The 19,854-nt window shown below is 37.8% G+C and overlaps 1 protein-coding gene across 3 annotated transcripts; it reads left to right on the top strand.

Moving 5' to 3' along the window:
- The first annotated feature begins 4,531 nt into the window (after positions 1–4,531).
- Positions 4,532–16,885, top strand: clcn5a (chloride channel, voltage-sensitive 5a). 3 transcript variants are annotated; one of them, XM_046868126.1, is made up of 12 exons: positions 4,532–4,609; positions 7,314–7,492; positions 8,726–8,868; positions 9,321–9,420; positions 9,547–9,857; positions 9,969–10,175; positions 10,313–10,393; positions 10,581–11,126; positions 13,195–13,381; positions 13,513–13,911; positions 14,308–14,524; positions 15,060–16,885. In XM_046868126.1, the coding sequence occupies exons 2-12, from the start codon at positions 7,348–7,350 to the stop codon at positions 15,148–15,150; spliced, it is 2,427 nt and encodes an 808-aa protein (XP_046724082.1). In that variant the 5' UTR covers positions 4,532–4,609; positions 7,314–7,347; the 3' UTR covers positions 15,151–16,885. The 3 variants fall into 3 exon arrangements, with proteins under 3 accessions (XP_046724082.1, XP_046724081.1, XP_046724080.1); XM_046868125.1 differs by lacking the exon at positions 4,532–4,609 and adding an exon at positions 6,401–6,721; XM_046868124.1 differs by lacking the exon at positions 4,532–4,609 and adding an exon at positions 6,743–6,991.
- The last annotated feature ends 2,969 nt before the right edge of the window (positions 16,886–19,854 follow it).

The following is a 19,854-nucleotide window of genomic DNA, read 5'->3' as shown; positions in this document are numbered from 1 at the left end:
AATCACCATGTGTGAGACCCCACAATTCAACATGTGTGTCACTATGCACCTTATCAGGTGATGTAACCAAACTCACAGATCTCATCTCAAATGTTAGGTCCATCCTGTATCAATTTTAATTTAATGCACATGATGGCACTGATCCCATAAATAAGTACTTGTAAATGTTTTTTTTGGAGTGTAAATCTGCCACAGATTTTTTAATGGCATAAGCATCCTGGTCAGTTGGCTTCCACATGTTGAGGATTCATTTTTGCATGTCTGTTCACTTATATGCAATATCTGTAAACATTATAAACTGTACAAGAACATAAAGTTTGTTTATGTAATAAATGGTGCTGTACATTATTACACCAAACTAATCAGATGATTTTTGAGAACTTATTATTGCATAAGGTGTTGGAAACTTTTTTCTTGAAATTATTGGTCCATGTTGACATGATTGCATTTGGTTATTGGTGTGTTCTGATATTTGCTGACTGGGTTTGATATCTGTAAACACGCTATTGTTTATGGGCATACACTCATGCCTGCAGCTATGAAGTATTTTCTCCAATCCAAGTTTTCGTTGCAAATATATATAATTAATTACATTTAATTCATTTTTAAAAACAAAAAAGTATTCATTGCATGTGTCAAAGTAAGGCTGTACCAATGATGGAATAATGGAATGGGTGATAGAATACTGTTTTCATTTGGGCTATGGAAAGAAAGATTATGTAAAGAAATACACTATATTAACAAAAATTATTGAGACACCTGACTTTACCAGCCATATGTGGTTCTTTCCCAAACTGTTATCGCAAAGCTGAAAGCACACAATTGTTAGAATGTCTTTGGATGCAATGTGTTTTAATGTGTGAAATTTTCCCTTCACTTGAACTTGGAGACCCAAACCTGTTTTAGCATGACAGTGCCCCTGTGCACATAGAAAACTCCATGAAGATATGCTTTGCATGGGTTGGAGTGGAAGATCTCTTGCAACAGAGTTCTGACCTCAACATTATTGAATATCTGAATGAGCACAAATCTTTACAAGCACACGTCAAAATCTAGTAAAACATCTTCCAAGAATAATGGAGGTTGTTATAAGAGCAAATGGGGATTAAATGTGGAATTGGAAGTTCAAAAATCATTCAGGTGTCCACAATTTTTGGCAATATAGTATATAATGTTAGGTTGCTCTAGTGGTCTTCTAGTGGTCTCTCATTATGAATAGACTCAGGGATTTATCTGCATCTAGATGGTAGGTTGAGGAGATATATTATAGCCATACTTAGATGTGTCAGATGTGTTCATACCCAGTGTATAATCGTTATTATTAAATAAATGTAAATGTATAAATGTATACATAAATGGATGTATATGGGCATGCTAAAAGCATTACAGTATATATCTTTATTTATATTACACAGAATTTTTAAAGTACAACCCATTAAGTAGTGTGACAATTTGCTACTCTTACTGCCAGCTTTCATTCCAACACATGCACTAGTTCATTTGTAAAGTATTTTATGAAAACTTATGTCAAATAGTCCTCTGGTAGACCTTTGGCGAGAGAGTAATAGGTAATCAGGACACTTACTTTAAAGGAGTAGTTCAGCTACATTTGTAAAATTGTCCTTGTACAATAAATGTAATGTATTATAAGTGTTGAAGGTACAAAGGTAACGTGAATGTTAGGTTTTTTTTAATCAATAAAAGAATTAAAGGATGGGCAAACTATTGCTTTAAGTGACTATAATTGCCAGAAATGTTTTTAGATGGCAGCTTTGTGCCATTACAACAAGTTCATGACTAGTTTCATCATCCTCACCTGTGCCAAATAATAGCACTGTTCAAGGCCTTTGTGCTCACACCACTTAAGCCTTCACAGTACTTTAACGTTTCTGTTTATGTACATATAGTGTGTGTGTGTGTGTGTGTGTGTGTGTGTGTGTGTGTGTGTGTGTGTGTGTGTGTTTTAAGTGTGAGTGTAAATGCTTTTTGTTCATCTGCCTTAGTTTTTTTTTATCTTCTTGTTTGCTATGTACCAAGTATTGGCTTTTAAGGGGTTAAAAGATCAAATGACTATCTTCTGCTGTGTGTGTGTGTGTGTGTGTGTGTGTGTGTGTGTGTGTGTGTGTGAGTGTGAGTGTATGAGCATGCTCTGCACGTACTTTGGCCTGGATTTGTGAACCTGTGAGAATCAAGCTGATCATGCAGGTACTCTGGGCCGTGCAGAGCTAACAGAAAAAAGATTCGTCTTACCATTGCAAATACCTATGTGTATGTACATTTTTAATTCTCACTCTGTGTTCTGGTTTTTCCACAATTAAACTACAATGTGTCCCACTTCTAAGGAACATTTTAGCAGTAGTAGTATTGTGTGCATGTGTATTTTTTATTGTGTGTGTGCTAAAAAATTATAAAAATTTACTATCACATACAGCTTAATGCTATCATTCAGTCAGAGTGAACACACATCAAATGCTATGTGCTGTTTTGGAACATTAGCAAATTGCCAAATTAGCTAGACTGTGAGCAGGTTCATGTGTTCAAAATGTGGGAACAGTTTTCACCCAGTACACTCAGGTTATTAGTTACACCTCATTAGCTATTTATCAGGTACATTTACCTATAGATTATTTGGTAGGTCTACAGTTTCAAACAGTAGCAGATTTTTTCCTGTATATCTGCACTAATAAAAGGTCATTTTAAAACACTATGTTTGCTACAATTGCTTAGGACTACATTAACCATGAGCAGTTTTACACAATAATAGCTTAATATTTGTAGAGCAATAATAAATGGACATTCCATTTTGCCCAGATGAGGATGGGTTCCTTTTTGAGTCTGGTTCCCCTCAAGGTTCTTCCTCATACTATCTTAGGGTGTTTTTCCTCGCCACTGTTACCACTAGCTGCTCATTATGGATAAACTTATTTCATTAGAGTCTAAATTAGAGACTAATTGATACATATAAAATGTATATTTGTAATCTATTTATTTCTGTAAAGCTGCTTTGGGACAATGTCTAATTTTAAATTGTTGAATTGAATTGAATTGAATTGAATTGAATTGAACGGTTCATGTGTGTAATTTTATTTAAAGTGAAGTATTGGGCTTTTGTCTGTGTGACCTCACCTAGTTTTATTCCATTCTTTCTAAATTAAGATGATATATTATTTTAGGAACTAGAGAGCTACAGATTCATGCTTTATTGAAAATAAACCGGACTTTTAATTGAAACAAATAACATAATTGAATGACTTAAAATGTGTTATATTAACAAAGAAACATATTACTTGGTGATAAGGTGAAACCTTCTGCAAAAAGCATATTTTAACATCTATGGACAGAGTCTCCAGTATTAGTATTTTGTTTTCCGCCATGAGGGAGACAACAGTCTTTGTGCAGAGTCAAATACAGAGAGAAGCATGTCAGGAAATGATTGTTCACACTTAGCTGGAAATACTTTTAAAAAAAATGATAAATTCTAAAATTCAAGAATGTTAAATGCATCTATAAATAGTTAAAAGTACAACATGTTCATTAATAATCATTATACCAGGGTTATAAGAAAAAAGTTCTTATTCTTATTCAGAATCATTCATTAATCTAATTAGAATCATTAGAAACTCATTAGTTAATGTTATATTACACAATTATATTAATAATTATATTACACAATTTTTTACAACAAAAAAAACCCAATTATATAATGAATGTATAACTTTATTTTAAAAATAATACTGACTAATATTGACTTGTCATTTCAATTAAATTTTAGAAACTATATTCTTTAAAAAATATATTTTTTTAGTATATTTATTTAGAAATCTATATTCCAAAACCAAACTACAAAAGAAACCAAGTCATTTTCCTGTTTCTTCGTCTCTGCATGGGAAAAAAAATCAAAGAGAAACTAAAACAGAATAATCCTTGATTGTTTTATGTATAATTGTATGTATAAAACAATGACCTGTTTCACACACCCCTTGAGGCTTTGTGCGAAATATTGGTGAAACTTCAGGTACAGAATAAACAATGTTTTGCTGAAATGCCACTGCTCATTCACATGTTCATTTATAGCAAGATGTGAAATCACACACTGACAGAACTTACAAAAAACAACATCAGCATGCCCGTCCCTTCCTTAATAGAAGAATGGAAGGACGATTTAAAAAAGTAGCCGTGCATAAGGTACAGTAGCATTTAGCTATTTTGTACTAAAAATACTTTTTAGCATTTTTAACTTAATCATGATGATGATTGTATTATATTATTAGTATTACCATACAGGGGCGTAGATTACACGGGGGACACGGTAAATTCGTCCCCCTCACTTTTTTAGTGGAGAATTGTGTTCACGACATGTTGAGGTTTTAATGGAGCAATGTACATCAATGCAGAGTGATTTAAAATTCAAAGAGACAAGATAGTCTATACATGACGTTCACGTATCCATGGCAACCAGTCACTCGCTTGTCACGTCATAATAACACGTCCCAGTACTGTAGCTCGAGTCGCATCCGCGGTCTCGCGCGCTGTATCAAACATTCGGTTCCGATGAGCTCAAAACGGCAAAAAACGATTTACTCCATTTTTTACAAAAAAGTCAAGCAGTGTAAGTTGCATATGGCATCCGAACTGTGTTGCACAATGTTTACTAGCTCTGCCTGTTGCTCTTGTTGAATAATTAGCAAGTTTTAAAGGTATTTTCCTTAAACTCTTTTATAACGTCTTTTGTTTTAACAAGTGTTTTATCAAAATCCTTCAAATAAGAATAAAGATAATGTTGAAGTGAGATTTGACAGCATGTTTAACTCTGTGTCACAGTATGTACACGGAAAGACGAGGACACGAATAGTAATATTAAAGATGTAATTTTAATAATAAGGAGCAGGTAAATCACATACATACAAGTAGTAAAGACGATAAGCGACAATGAGTGAAGACAGTGGTGATGAGTATAAATAGAGTTTGGGTGAACAGACAGGTGAAGACGGGAAACAAACATGGTGGATGACGGGGTGCAAAGGATGATGGGTAATGTAGTCCAGTGAATGAGGGTTTTAAGTAGCTTTATATATTGAGATATATGTTAGCTTTAACACTGTGTAAAAAACTACTACTTTTAAACAAACCAGCCAGGAAGCTTAAAATAAGTGACACTAAATGTGTATTTCATCTCATTGTATAAATGATATAGGGTCTTGACATGTTGAGTTAAATACATATTTTCTTTCAATAGTTTGTTTTGAATTACTTGTTTTATTACTGAAACATGGACTGTAGATTACTGTGTGTCATGTACTGTGCATACACAAAATACAATTTGAAATATGTAAACAATATACTCTTAGTACCATTATAAGGACATCCTTGTACTTTATATTTAAAAAGGTACACATTACTACCTTAGAGTACCAATGTGTTCCTTAATGTACAACTATACATTTTGGGGGTAAATAAGGTACAAAGATGTCCTTTTAAGGGTACTGTCCCAGTGGCAAGCTGTTGTATTTCTTTCTATCATTCTGTTTTATAATCATATATAATCAGAAAGCATATAAAGCAAAAAAATTATGATAAAAAATAAAACCTGTCAATTACGCAAGGGTTAACTGGGGGAAAAAAACCCCGGTAACATTAGACATTTCGTCTCCCCCACTTTTTAAATGATGGCTACACCCCTGTTACCATACGTATTAGCTGGTAGTAGAAGCATGATCGGAGCACCAATTAGTGTTTTACATCAAAAAGCTACAATCCTGGGGATTTTAAAAATAAAATTACACCCCATGTAAAAATAGTACAGAACTTTATAACAAACTTTTAAAATAAATATATTAATAAATTCATATAATTAATACAAATATAAATAAATATAACACTCTTTGTGCAGCGCGCTGTTTTACGTGGAGAAACAAACAGCACATGGCGTCAGTGATTCGCCTCTAGAGGCCTCTCTTGTAATGACAATAGACCGAAAGCCGGAAAAACTATCAGTATGGATTCCAGCAACTATCGATGACGATTAATCGGCAAAATCGATTAATCGATTGACCTCTAAAAGAGGGAGTAGTCAGGCATGACAGGCATGTCTTTTAAATTTAGGTTTGTGTACAGAGCGCCGTTCTTTAACCCACAAATTAAGTTTCCTCTGGTTATAAGTGCAACTACGAACAGCACATGTTCCTGAGCTTTTTGAATGACTTTTTTTTTTTTTTTTTTTACATATTTCCACCTGAAAAACAAACCGCACATAAACAAAACGTATTGCCGTCGACGGATATCAATCACTACTAATGCTACTTCTTCCGGTACCCCTTAATCATTTTAGAGCCCCTCGTTTTGACACGTTCCCCTGAAAGTCAAACTTCCTTTGTCATAAAATAAAATCATCCACGAAGAAACGGGAAAATTAACATATTTTGTTTTAAAACGGTCATTTTGCATTTCCAAATTCTCTTTCTAAGATGAAAACTAACTGAACACAATATTTTCTTTTTTTTGTCGGCTAATTTGTCTAAAGTCTGTTAATCGATCACTGAGTCACTTTCGGCGGCGAGCATTACTCGATTAGACATGTCTGTTCTGGCAAGTCAAACTGGCTGACTAAAACTAGCTAGCGTCGGCAGCTAATAAGCTAATATTTAACCAACCGGACAACAATACACATTCAGGCAATACGTGAATATGTAACTTGGTGAACCTGAAAGTGCTGAACTAACAGGTAGGAGATTTCTGTTCTACTCTTAATAATTTTTTGGAGCTAGCGCTGTGTAGCATTAGCTGTAAATGTGTATTTCACTTTCTGGAAGATGCGAGAAGCTACAATATGTACATTTCTATTTTATTAGGTCGGAGTAAAGACAGGTTTAGGTGTTCAGTATTTAGAGTTGCTCTGTTGGTTTGTGTGTTAAAGGTGAAATGAGAAAATGTAATAGGAACAGATGTAATGAGAAAGAACCGGATTTGCATGCTTTGGATTTGGATCATAAATGTGTGTGTTCCAGCGATTTGTTTATTCCTTGTGGTGATTGCTTAAGTACCAGTTATATATTAAGTGCCCCAGGTCTCCGTGTGTTTCAGTATTGCAGAGTTAGTTCTTTTCTTTCCTTAATTTCAATGTGTAATTAACTAAAAATTAACATTTGTACGGCTTCAACGCTTTTCGATATTCCGTATGCTTCTCATGGTTGTATATTTTACTGGCCGGACTGAGAGGTGGGGTTGAGGCTGCGATTTGCCATGGCGCGGTCCGTCCAGCTCAACACCCTGCTGTAAGGTGTATTATTGAATTATTCTACATTGTGTGATGACAGGATTACCTGTCCTGGCCCCCTGGGTGAGGTGAGGATGGAGAACTCTGGCTACACTGAGAACTTTCCCGACTTGCAGACGGTCACCAGCAGTGACGAGGATCTGGTGGAAATCGCCGGGGCCACTCTGGATTTCTCCAGCACTGATGATGTGCCTCCTTTAGACCGGGACAATGAAGCAGGTGGATTTCCAAATGACCCCAATATTTGAAGACTATAACACATGTCTCAGATGAAAAAAAAAGAACCATATAACCACTTGAAATATAATATAGAATAATAACTAATTTGCCATTTGAACAGGGAGAATAAGAAGAGAGATTAGAATTTTGATTGGTTGGAAGATGTTCATTAATCATCTGTTATAGCGGTTTAGACAGTACTGCAGATCAGAGCACAGGTTTATATTAATGCACTTGTTTTAACATGTTATGGATGTTTTAAAACTATATTTTTGGGAAGGAGTCACCAGCATAGGAAAGTGTTTAGGAATTCGCACATAATGCAATTTTCTCGTTAACTTTGTGAGAGAAAAATACGGAGTTGTAAAACGTGTACTCCTGAAATTCATTAATAAATGAAAGTGATAGTAATTGAAACATTTCTGTGCTCTGAGACGAATAAAACCCTTTGGACATTTTCTGTTATTGAAAAATAGTCAACCTTGCATTATGTCACATTCCACCACAATTTATTTTATGTCTAAAATGTAAAAGAGGTTCCTGGCGGTCTAGTGGTTAGGATCCGGCGCTCTCACCGCTGCCCAACCAACCCCAGCCACTCTTAGTGCCGGTCCCAAGCCCGGATAAATCCAATCGGGCATAACATTGACATTATTGGCACCCTGACCTGTATGTGGCTATGCAACTTCATACGTAGCTCGTCTGTTGGATCGGACCACACAGGCCAGCCTTTGCTCTCCACGTGCGTTAATGAGCCACTGTTTCTTCCTTGGACCACTTTTGCTAGATACTGACTACTGCAGCCCGGGAACATCCCACAAGAGCTGCAGTTTTGGAGATGCTTTAATCCAGTCATCTAGTAATCACAATTGGGCCCTTGTCAAAATCGCTCAAATCTTTACACTTGCCCATTTTTCTGCTTCTAACACATCAACTTTGAGGACAAAATGTTCACTCTGTTCTTAATATATCCCACCCACTAACAGGTGCCATGATGAAGAGATAATCAGTGTTATGCACTTCACCTGTTATTCACGTCAATGGTCATAATGTCATGCCTGATTGGTGTATACCATAATTGCCTAGAATTTTTAATTTGTCTTATCATTATTGTTTTAGTTCATTTGAATTAACTTCTTAAAACACAAATAGTTTCTAAAAGAATAAAAGGCTGTAACAGAGGTTAAACTTCTCTATCTGTATTTGTCCATCATCTTCATTGTAAATGTGCAGGTGGAGCTGGGAATGGACTTTACGGGGTTCCTAAACTGATGGACCTTCTAGACGAGCCTGTGCCTGGGGTGGGCACTTATGAAGACTTTAACACTATCGACTGGGTGCGAGAGAAGTCCAAGGACCGGGATCGTCACAGAGAGGTTGTATATACTACACTACAGTGAGATCATTCTGGCAGTCCAGTCTCCAGTGTGGCTAGACTTTTTATTTTTATTTATTCTTTGTATTCCAGCCATAAATGTTTATCAGATTTTCCTCATCATATGTTTAAGAATGTATGTATGTATGTATGTGTATGTGTGTGTGTGTGTATATATATATATATATATATATATATATTTCCCCTAGTGTGTGTATGAATGTATGTATATGTATATGTGTGTGTATGTGTATATGTACTCTATAGTTATACTTTTAATATACTTTTATATTTTATTTGTTTTATTTAATTTAGACTTAATATTCTATTTCTATTTTCATGTTTAGATGTTGGACAGTCGTAAAAAGCGTTTCAGTATTGTCGCACTCTATATGAATGTGTATGTCACAAATAAAATTTTAATTTGTTTTTAAATTTGATCATATCTTGCAGATTGCCAGGCAGAGTAAAGAGTCTACATGGGCTTTAATAAAGAGTATCAGTGATGCCTTCTCCGGTTGGCTCCTCATGTTATTTATTGGACTGATGTCAGGTAAGTAAACTTTTTTTATTGCATGACTTTGCTGAGATGTTTTGAAATGTTTTATTATTGTATTTTGATTTTATTTCATAAATTCACTAAACTTATACTTGCATTATTTCCTAATTTGTTGTAAAGGTGCTCTGGCTGGCGGGATCGACATCTCCGCTCACTGGATGACCGACCTGAAGGAAGGAGTATGTCTCAACGGCTTCTGGTTCAACCACGAACACTGCTGCTGGAACTCCAAGGAGACCACATTCCAGGAGAGAGACAAGTGTCCGCAGTGGAAGAGCTGGGCCGAGTTAATGATTGGCTCCAATGGCGGGCCTTTTGCTTATATCTTAAACTATCTCATATATGTGTGCTGGGCTCTGCTATTCTCTTTCCTTGCAGTGTCTCTGGTTAGAGCATTTGCTCCTTATGCCTGTGGCTCTGGGATCCCTGAGGTACAATAGCAATTCTTTTCTTTTCCTTACTATTTATTCCGCACTTAATGTTGTCCAGGTGCAAATCCCGTTGTCGTTTACGATATGGACACACCTCTATCTCGTCCTCAGATTAAGACCATCCTCAGTGGGTTTATCATTCGAGGTTACTTAGGCAAGTGGACCCTGATGATTAAAACAATTACTCTGGTGCTGGCTGTGTCATCTGGACTAAGTCTGGGCAAAGAGGGGCCGCTGGTCCATGTGGCCTGTTGCTGTGCAAATATATTGTGCCACCTTTTTACCAAGTACCGAAAGAATGAGGCCAAAAGGCGAGAGGTGAGTGAGTGAGAGAAATGGCATTCAAAACTTTCCCGAATGGGGTTCAGATGTTTTCTGGTAAACTAAGATTTGTTGGTTGTGGCCTATGGTAACTGTTACCTCTTTATGTTTCATATAATTAATTCATTCATCAGGTTCTCTCTGCCGCTGCTGCAGTCGGTGTCTCAGTGGCATTTGGTGCTCCTATTGGAGGAGTTCTCTTCAGTCTAGAGGAGGTAAGTGACCTCCAGTTATTTATTGCTTTGTGCTGACTTTGTTTTATTTTTATTTTTTTACTTCGGTTTATTTGTGCATTTGAAGTGGTTTTGTTACTCCTGAAGGAATAGACGGCTTATCTCTTTTATTGTCAACCAGAGTACTAAGTCCATCACAGAGTTGACTCTTAACATTTCTCTCTTGTAGGTGAGTTATTACTTCCCCTTAAAGACACTGTGGCGTTCTTTCTTCGCCGCCCTTGTGGCAGCCTTCACGCTGCGCTCCATCAACCCGTTTGGAAACAGCCGGCTGGTGCTGTTCTATGTGGAGTTTCACTCACCCTGGCACCTTGTTGAGCTCGTGCCCTTTGTTTTACTGGGCATCTTCGGCGGTATCTGGGGAGCATTCTTCATCCGGGCGAACATTGCATGGTGTCGGCAGCGCAAAACAACACGCCTGGGTCACTACCCAGTCCTGGAGGTGCTGGTGGTGACTGCTGTCACAGCTGTTCTGGCGTTCCCCAACAGCTACACACGCATGAGCACCAGCGAGCTCATTTCAGAGCTGTTTAATGACTGTGGCCTGCTCGACTCCTCACAGCTGTGCAACTACGCTAACGGAACCGACATCAAGAGCAACAGCAACACCCTGCCTGACCGACCTGCCGGCCACGAGGTCTTTACAGCCATGTGGCAACTGGCGCTGGCGCTCGTCTTCAAGATGCTCATCACCGTGGTTACTTTTGGCATGAAGGTCAGTTGAAATAGTTGAAAATCAGGCTTTGTAAGCAAGCATAGTTCTAAAGGCCAGGATGTGCATTACAAAATAGAGGGATTTTACATCCGGTTTCTAACTCTGTAGTGAAAAGCTGCAACTAAGTGCAGATGATGATGTTTCTGACTGCTGACATGTTGCCCTGGTTTTAGAAACTTATAATGCTGTTTTCTGATAGGTCCTTGGTTTTACTTAAAGGTTTAGTCTAGGCTCACTTTGTAGTATCATATGTAGTCTCTAGTTCTAGCATTGAGTGTTGGATATAAATCTTGGGGAAAATGAATGAGACATGAGAAACTGCTGTAGCCTTCAGTGAGACATGGTTGGACACTACCGTTCCAGACAGTGGCTTCACTATCTCGCCAGGACAGAACAACTGCTTCGGGTAGAACAAAGGCGGCAGTGTTTGCGCTTTGGTGCTCCAGTCATTGCCAAGCACTGCTGTCCTAATGTTAAACTCATAACAGTGAAAATACATCCTTTCTTTCTCCCGCGCGATTTCAGCTCCGACATTCTAAAAGTGACCTACATACCATCGCAGGATAAAAGTAATGCTCTGGACATTCTTGAACAAGAGTAATGCTCTGGACATAATGAAACAATTAATGGGATGGAGAACAAATACTGTGCTGCTTTTATTGTTGTTGGAGACTTTAATAGGGCAAATCTAAAAAAGGTTTTTCTTAAATTCATCCAACACATAAAACATGATGCTGGAGGTTAGTGTCACAGGGCAGTAGATCTTCCATCACCTACCTGAATGACTACCGCACTGTGACTCTAACCTCCAGCATCATGAAGTTCTTTGAGAGGCTTGTCAAAAACCACCCCAGTTCCTCCTTGCCAACCACCATGGACCCTCCCCAATTCACATACAGGAAAAACAGATAGACAGAGGATGGCATCACTTTAGCAATACTAAAGGCTCTCACACACCTGGACAGGAAAAATACTTGCATCAGAATGCTGTTAGTTTACATTTATGGCATTTAGCTGAATTAGGACTGAACTCTCATTTGTGTAGCTGGATTTTGGACTTTCTGACTAACAGACCCAAAGTGGTCAGAATTGGGAATAACTACTTCTCCACTGGCGGTGGCATTCCTCAGGGTTGTGTCCTATGTCCTCTTTAAAATTTGCCGACGACACCTCCATCTTGGGGCTCATAACCGATGAAGATTAAATGGCCTACAGAGATTTGGTGAGAACTCTATTACAATGGTGCAGTAATAGCAAGCTCTGCCTCTGCATCAGCAAAACCAAAGAGATGATAGTGGACTTTAGAAGATTAAATATAACCCTTTACACATCGACAGAACCGTCATAGAAAGAGCCAAGAACATAAAGTTTCTTTGTGTCTACCTCTCTGGTGACTTGTCCTGGTCCCTGCACACCATGGCAGTTGTTAAATCAGCTCGTCAGCGACTCTCCCAGCCTTATAGTTTGTCTACCACACACCACATCAGGCAGGCGGTACCGGGGTATTCATTCCAGAACCAATAGGCTGAAGAATAGTGTTTACTCTCAGACTATCAGAATCATCAACGAACTGTAATGCCGTCTCAACACAGACCACAACTGCCAATTGATACATTTCATACATATTTGCATATGTGTTTAACACACTGGGACTGCACAATTCTTAATTCTCAGAACTATTAATACCACTATTAGTAGTATTAGTAGAAAATATCTAACATGCTGCCAGTGATGTTGATAGCATATGATTGGTGAAACGTCAGTTTGTCTTTAATTATTTATTTTAATTTAAATTGATCAGCTTGATATGTAAAACAATGACATTTAAAGAGAGCAGAGTTCCTGTTTTAAGAGGAATTTAACAACAGCTGGCAGGTGTTAATGTTTCACTGGAGTGGTTTAATAGCATCCGGAGAAGAGGGCATGTGTATATACTGGAGACCCTTAATATTCAGCATGAATATAATATGCAGATGATGATAACTACTTTTATCTTGCTTAATATTATAATTTATTATGTGGGATTTTGAATTTTGACTGGCTGTTTTCCCTGTTTTCCTCTGTGCAGGTCCCCTCAGGTCTGTTCATCCCCAGCATGGCTGTGGGGGCGATTGCAGGAAGGCTGCTTGGGGTAGGCATGGAGCAGCTGGCATATTACAATCATGACTGGGTTATCTTTAAGGGCTGGTGCTCACCTGGGGCAGATTGCATCACACCAGGCCTTTATGCGATGGTGGGAGCTGCTGCATGCTTGGGTAAGAGATTATGAATTTTCAGTATTGAATTATTCACAAGTGTATTCCTGAAAAAAGTGAAATAAGGCAAGGATATGGAACATGTCAAAAAAGAAAAAAATAAATAAATAAATACTCTTCTTACTCTGCAGGTGGTGTAACTCGAATGACGGTCTCTCTGGTGGTCATTATGTTTGAGCTGACTGGTGGTTTGGAGTACATTGTACCTCTAATGGCTGCCACCATGACCAGCAAGTGGGTGGCGGACGCCCTGGGTCGCGAGGGCATCTATGAGGCCCACATCCGTCTGAACGGCTACCCGTTTCTAGAGCCCAAAGAGGAGTTCAGCCACAAAACGTTGGCCATGGACGTTATGAGGCCTCGTCATAGTGACCCCCCGCTCTCAGTAATTACACAAGATGGCATGAGCGTGGAGGAGGTTGAGAATCTCATTCTGGACACATCTTACAGTGGTTTTCCTGTGGTTGTCTCACATGAGTCACAGAGGCTGGTAGGCTTTGTGCTGCGCCGGGATCTCATCATTTCAATCGGTGCGTGAGTTCTGAAACATCCACAACTGTGCCCTGACTTTCCAAAAGAAAACAGATGCTGAGGTTTTTTTGTCTCGTATATTTTAGGAGTGGACACATTCCAAATTTATTAGCTAGCTCAACAGTGTGCTGACCAGTAAAACCATCAACCGTTAGCTGGATAAACTAGGCTCATATTTTCAAGCAGAGAAAAGATTTAGAATGAAATGCCCTGTGTCAGTTTTGCAATTCTAATAAAAGACAGGAAAACAAAACTTTGAAACTATAGAAAGGAGTTAACTAATAGAAATTATTGCATTTTGTAGATTTTCATAGAAATACATACTTGGTGTCATACGTCTGTAGTGTGCTTGTTCTGGGTTGATTTTCAATTTTTTTCTCCACTTTGCTCTTTAGAAAATGCTCGGCAACGCCAGGAGGGTGTGGTGAGCACGTCACGGATTTTCTTCACCGAGTACACTCTGCCCCAGCCCCCTAACTTCCCACCGCCCCTGAAGCTACGTGGCATCATGGACCTCAGTCCCTTCACAGTCACCGATCACACCGCCATGGACATTGTGGTGGACATCTTCCGCAAACTCGGGCTACGCCAGTGTCTGGTCACTCATAATGGGTAAGCAACAAATCCAAGCTGGTCATTTAAAGTTTTTGAGTATGCATCTATTATTGCTGTAAATATAGTGGAAATTGAAACAAATACACATTTATTATTTTAGATATATTTTAGATAATAATCTGAATTTATTTTTATGGAAAAACTAAGAAACGATTATCAGGATTATCCCGTCCTTGTCTATTTTGCATCCAGTCAAACATTCAGCTAACATGGCATGGCCTTAGGCTGGTACTTCCTGTTACTGTTCAAGTTTAAGCCCACTTCTTCCGCTATCCATATCGAGGTCAGGATATAAACTCAAAACTAAAAAAATTGCATGCATCTTGCATATTTATTTTTTATATTGAAATTGCGTTTTTTGAGAATTGCTACATAAGCGCCAAACAAAATATAACAACGCTAATATTTTTACAAATATTTTCTTACACTCTTACTATTAAAAGGACAGGGTAAAGCTGTGTGGATGAGTTATTGTGCAGGTTGATCATACACAAATAGTCATACATTATATCTTATGTCTCTTCACTTCCAGACGTTTGCTGGGAATCATCACCAAAAAGGACATTTTAAAGCACATGGCTCAAATAGCCAACCGTGACCCAGACTCCATTCTCTTCAACTGAAATGCCAGCTTTTATAATCTCACCTCAAAACCTGTTTGATTTGCACTACAGATAACTAACAGTGCTAGGTGAGGGTGCACTCACACTGTGACGGTCGTTTCCAGTGCCAAGTTGGACATCTCGCGCGTCACGACTTCGTCATCATACTTGTTCGGATCATGACACAAAGTCCTGGTTTACAAGTTGCAAGTAGCCAACCTACCATAACATATCTTGACTATTAGTTCATCTTCAAGAAAGCGAGTGGGGAGTTGAATAAGTGGATATGCATGCACAATCCCAATCATATTAAATTATTAATGTAGCTAAAGTGTATTGAAATTCCTGTGACGTTGCAAGCGAAAGTCTTTATTCTTTATTAGTCATTCTTTGTATACAGTTCACTGATCAACTGCAAGCAATTAATTTCTAATCTCATCTTAATATATTGCAATATTTCCGTCATAACTTTATTGAATGAGCTAAAAGCGAATACCAGTAACCACGAGCGTATGTCTGTGTTTGTTGGGGTTTGCGTAACTGTACTCACATTTTATGTTAAATCGGGTAACATTTACTGTGACTTCAGCCTCTTAAGCAGGAACCTAATTGCATAAGGAGCAACAGGTTTACAGCATTGTGAAATATGTGAATACAATTTTAAGGGCATCCAACCCCTTACTTATCATTTAGAAGAGGTTTGCACATTCAAGCATTTATCATCTTTTCTAGTTTAACCCCTTTTTGAATCTGCAGGGCAGCTGGGCATTCTGCTTGTATTATTTAATTGGCTGTTTTGTGGTGTTAAGTGGATTTACACCTGGGTATGTCTGACTTCTGCACCATTGCTTGACCACTTCTAGTTATATACATATATACACGTCTATCATAGCTTGAAATCTTCCTCCCCTTTTTTTTTTTTGTTGCTTCCATTGTTGACTGCATTATTTATGTTATGTTGATCAGCACGGCCGAGTGGCCATGCACTAATTATGTACTTTACGTTTTGTTTTATTTTGTTAAGTTTTCAGCTTTGTTTAGACAGTATATGATCATTTGTAGCAGTGGCCTTTCCACAAAAAATATTGTATTTCACTATATTCCTCAGGATATGATGTATGCATGGTTGAAGACTTTAATGATATTTTAACCACAACCTTAATCTCAGTGTTTAAGACAAAATTATTTTGAAATATACACATCTACAAGCAAAGTTTCTTTGGAGTGTTTTCCTGACATGATGGGATCTTGTTCACTTGAGACTGCTCTCAGTCAGGTGCACGATCCAACGCTGTCATTGTTTACATCCTCCAAAGACACTTTCCTGCACATTACTTTAAGCTTTTCATAAATCCATTAAGGGCTAGAGTTAATACTGGTATTTCTAATCCACAGCACCTGGTGTCATTATCAGGATTTTGTCTTTAATAAGGCAGAGAGTTGTTTTGAAATCATGTTGGAGCTGTTCTTGTATACCAGGGTCTTACAATATCTCATCCCTTTTCTCTTATTGTACCATCACTTCAGTGTGCCTGCAGATCTGGGTACATCACAAGGCCACTTTAATTTTTTCCATGCACTCCATATGAGAAGAGCATTATGTATTTTTATGTCTTAGAAATTTATGTATGTTATGTCATTAATTACTTGGTACCTGTTTATCTGATTCATGTGTGTTTATCATGGTTTATGTATTTGGAAAAAATAAGAATGTATCATTATCACTATAATTTATTCATTAACACTCATAAGGCAAGTTGTGGTTTGATTGTCTGTGGTTATTGTTTAAGAGTCACTCTGGAATGAATCCGTGCAATTTTTTGCTTTAACTTCAGAGAAAAATCAACAAGCATTTAAATACTAACTAAAAGCTCACACATAAACTGATGAACAGAATTATTTGGTTTTATATTCAGGTTGGTTTTAACATAAAATTAGGCCAATGATCACGATCAGTTCCACTTCTTTCTCTTTCCCCGACAAAGCAAAAGCTGGTCTTTTTGCAGATTTAACTATCTGTGAGCTTTTGTTCACAAGTCAGCTCTTTTATGCAAACAGTGAGCACTGACTGTCCCTGCTTCTTTTTTTGAAAGAAGCAGGATTTGCAATCACTAGTATGGGCAAAGTGAAGGTGAAGCGTAATTTAGTGAGAGGGAACAAAGTGGTGCTCTCGTTATGTTTTGTCTCGTGCTCTTTCTCTGGCCCCACCACCAATTCTGAAAGCAAAATGAACAGCCAACAAGTTTCTTTCTGTTTTATGCTGCTACCTATTGGCTGCAATAAAAACCACAGTTACCAATTAAAAAGCTCACAGGCTTAACACGATTTTGCAGATACCTGGTCAGATTTAACAAATATGCGCTTTTTCAGCATAGCATTCCACATTTAATCCCAATTTACACTTACAATTCCCTTCACTCTTCTGGGAACACTTTCCACAAGATTTTAGAGTGTGCTTGTGGACATTTGTGGACATCAGCCACAAGTGTGTTAGTAAAGTCAGACACTGATGTAGGCCTGGGATTCCGTCAGTGTTGAAATTCATCCCAAAGGTGTTCAGTAGGTTTGAGATCAGAGCTCCATAGAAGGCCGCTCAACATTTTATTATAGACATCCCATACAATGATGTGCCTTCAGCTTGGAGAAGAGGAGACACAAATATAGAAGGAAAGGTCAGGTGTCCTAATACTTTTGTCTGTATAGTGTATGCACCTACTTTACATACAATGCACACCTGACCTGACCATTTTTTTTCTACATTCTCTTAATTCAGTTGCTGTTATAATAACCTCCACTCTTCTGGGGAGACTTTCCACTAGATTTCAGAGCATGTCTGTGAGGATTTGTGTGATCATTCCACCATAAGAAATTTGGTGAGGACAGGCATTAATGCCGTGTAAGAAGGCCTAGTTTGCTTGTTTGGGCCTCTTAGTTTTGTAATAAAAGGAAATGTATTTTTTAAAAACATATAGACATTTTATGCAATGATGTCTACAGATTTAATAGATAAGTGTCCACATATTTTTGCCCATGTAGTGTATGCATTTGGAAATCTTAATGGGATGTGAATGGCCCTCAATTCTGCAATCACCCATCAAACTTAAGAATTATAAACACTTTCGATGTCTAATAATGTGTCACCATGGAAATAAAATCTCTGGTTTAATAGTTCACGCTGTGTAAAAAAATTCAGTATCCCAGCAATCTGTCCATATAAAGCTAACATTTCCTTGGAAGAGAAACTTTGTGTGTAATCTACAATAACACATTTCCAGCTTTTCCAGGGAGGTTTTGTGCCCAGTGTTGACTTACCTCTCACTCTTCACACAGACAGCATGGGGATTGTGGGAATAAATCAAAGGGAATTCTGATGGGGATTCGGTCCTCATTTCTGTCTTGGGATTCAGGCATGAACAGTGAGTGTCTTCGTGAGTCAGGGGGCACTGTAGCCTCTGGCTGATGCTCATGTGAGCATCTGGAGCTATTCAAAGACCACAAACATGGACGAAAGAATGTCTCTCGGTTTCTTATAAAGCCTATGTACAATTCAGAGCTCAAGGTCATTAACTGTGGCAGTTTTTTTTTTTTTTTTTTTAAGTGAAATGCATGGGTGGAAAAATACATATATATACATGTACACTTTATACACAACAACCGCTTTAATAGGAACCGTTTTAACGTCATGTGGCTGCGGATAGGAATAGATAGGAATCAAGAACTTTATGTTCACATCAAGCATCAGTCTTTGGTCATTTGTATTTCTTAAACTACTCTTTTGGGAATTTCCAAAACAACGGTTTATACAGAATGGTGTGAGAAAACATTTTATAAGTGATCAATTTATAGATGCAAATGCTGTGATGATGAAAAAGAGCAATGAAAAATGACCAGACAGGTGTGAGCTGACAGGAATTCTGTCGTAGCTTTCTGTCGATAATCACTCTTTACAACCGTGGCGGGCAGGAAAGCATGTCAAACTGCACAGCACAAGGTGGATGAGCTATAACAGAACAAGATTCCAGTCCAGGCAGCCAAAACCAAGAATCTGAAGTTTAATCTTCAAGATTAATGGACTTTTTTTTCTAGTTTTCAAATGTTCCTGATACTTAAGTGCATTTAAAAGTAGCAACCTCTTTCCTTTAGATTACATAGTACATTTTGAATATAAGTAAGGTTTTAACGTGTTATGTAGTATAATTTCTCAATATTTATTCAACCCTCTGTTTTAATATCTGTTGAAAGTACAAAAATGGCTCCAGGATGCAATTTCAAAATTTTTCATATATTTTTTTATTAAATCTCTGGGCTTATTCAGTATTTCCAGAACTGAACACGCTTAGGGCATAAAATGCTTTCTACAGCTGCATGTTCCACATCTGGTGAAATCTGAGCATGTGTTTATCCGGCACAGCAAATTTGTTTAGACTTGCCAAAAAAATGAAACAAATTGCATAAATCTACATGTATGTGCAGAAGGACAGTTGATTGTTGGTTGCGAGCAGTGGCTGAAAGGTGCCAAGAAGATCAGAAACGGTCCTGTTTTCAAGACAGGGATTTTTGTGCAATGTCAAGTCACGGGTATTAGTGATGTGTTGCTTTTGAACAAATTGACTAACAAATGTCATCATTTTTATACAGAGTTATTAATCATTCATTTATTTATCCATTCATTCACGCAATCACGCATTCATTTTTAGAAACAACTGAAATGATGCATTGCAAACC

The sequence above is a fragment of the Silurus meridionalis genome, chromosome 15 (assembly GCF_014805685.1).
Source record: "Silurus meridionalis isolate SWU-2019-XX chromosome 15, ASM1480568v1, whole genome shotgun sequence".
NCBI classification, from domain to species: domain Eukaryota; kingdom Metazoa; phylum Chordata; class Actinopteri; order Siluriformes; family Siluridae; genus Silurus; species Silurus meridionalis.
The sequence above is the reverse complement of the archived record's forward strand: the minus strand, read 5'-3'. Positions and strand labels throughout refer to the sequence as shown.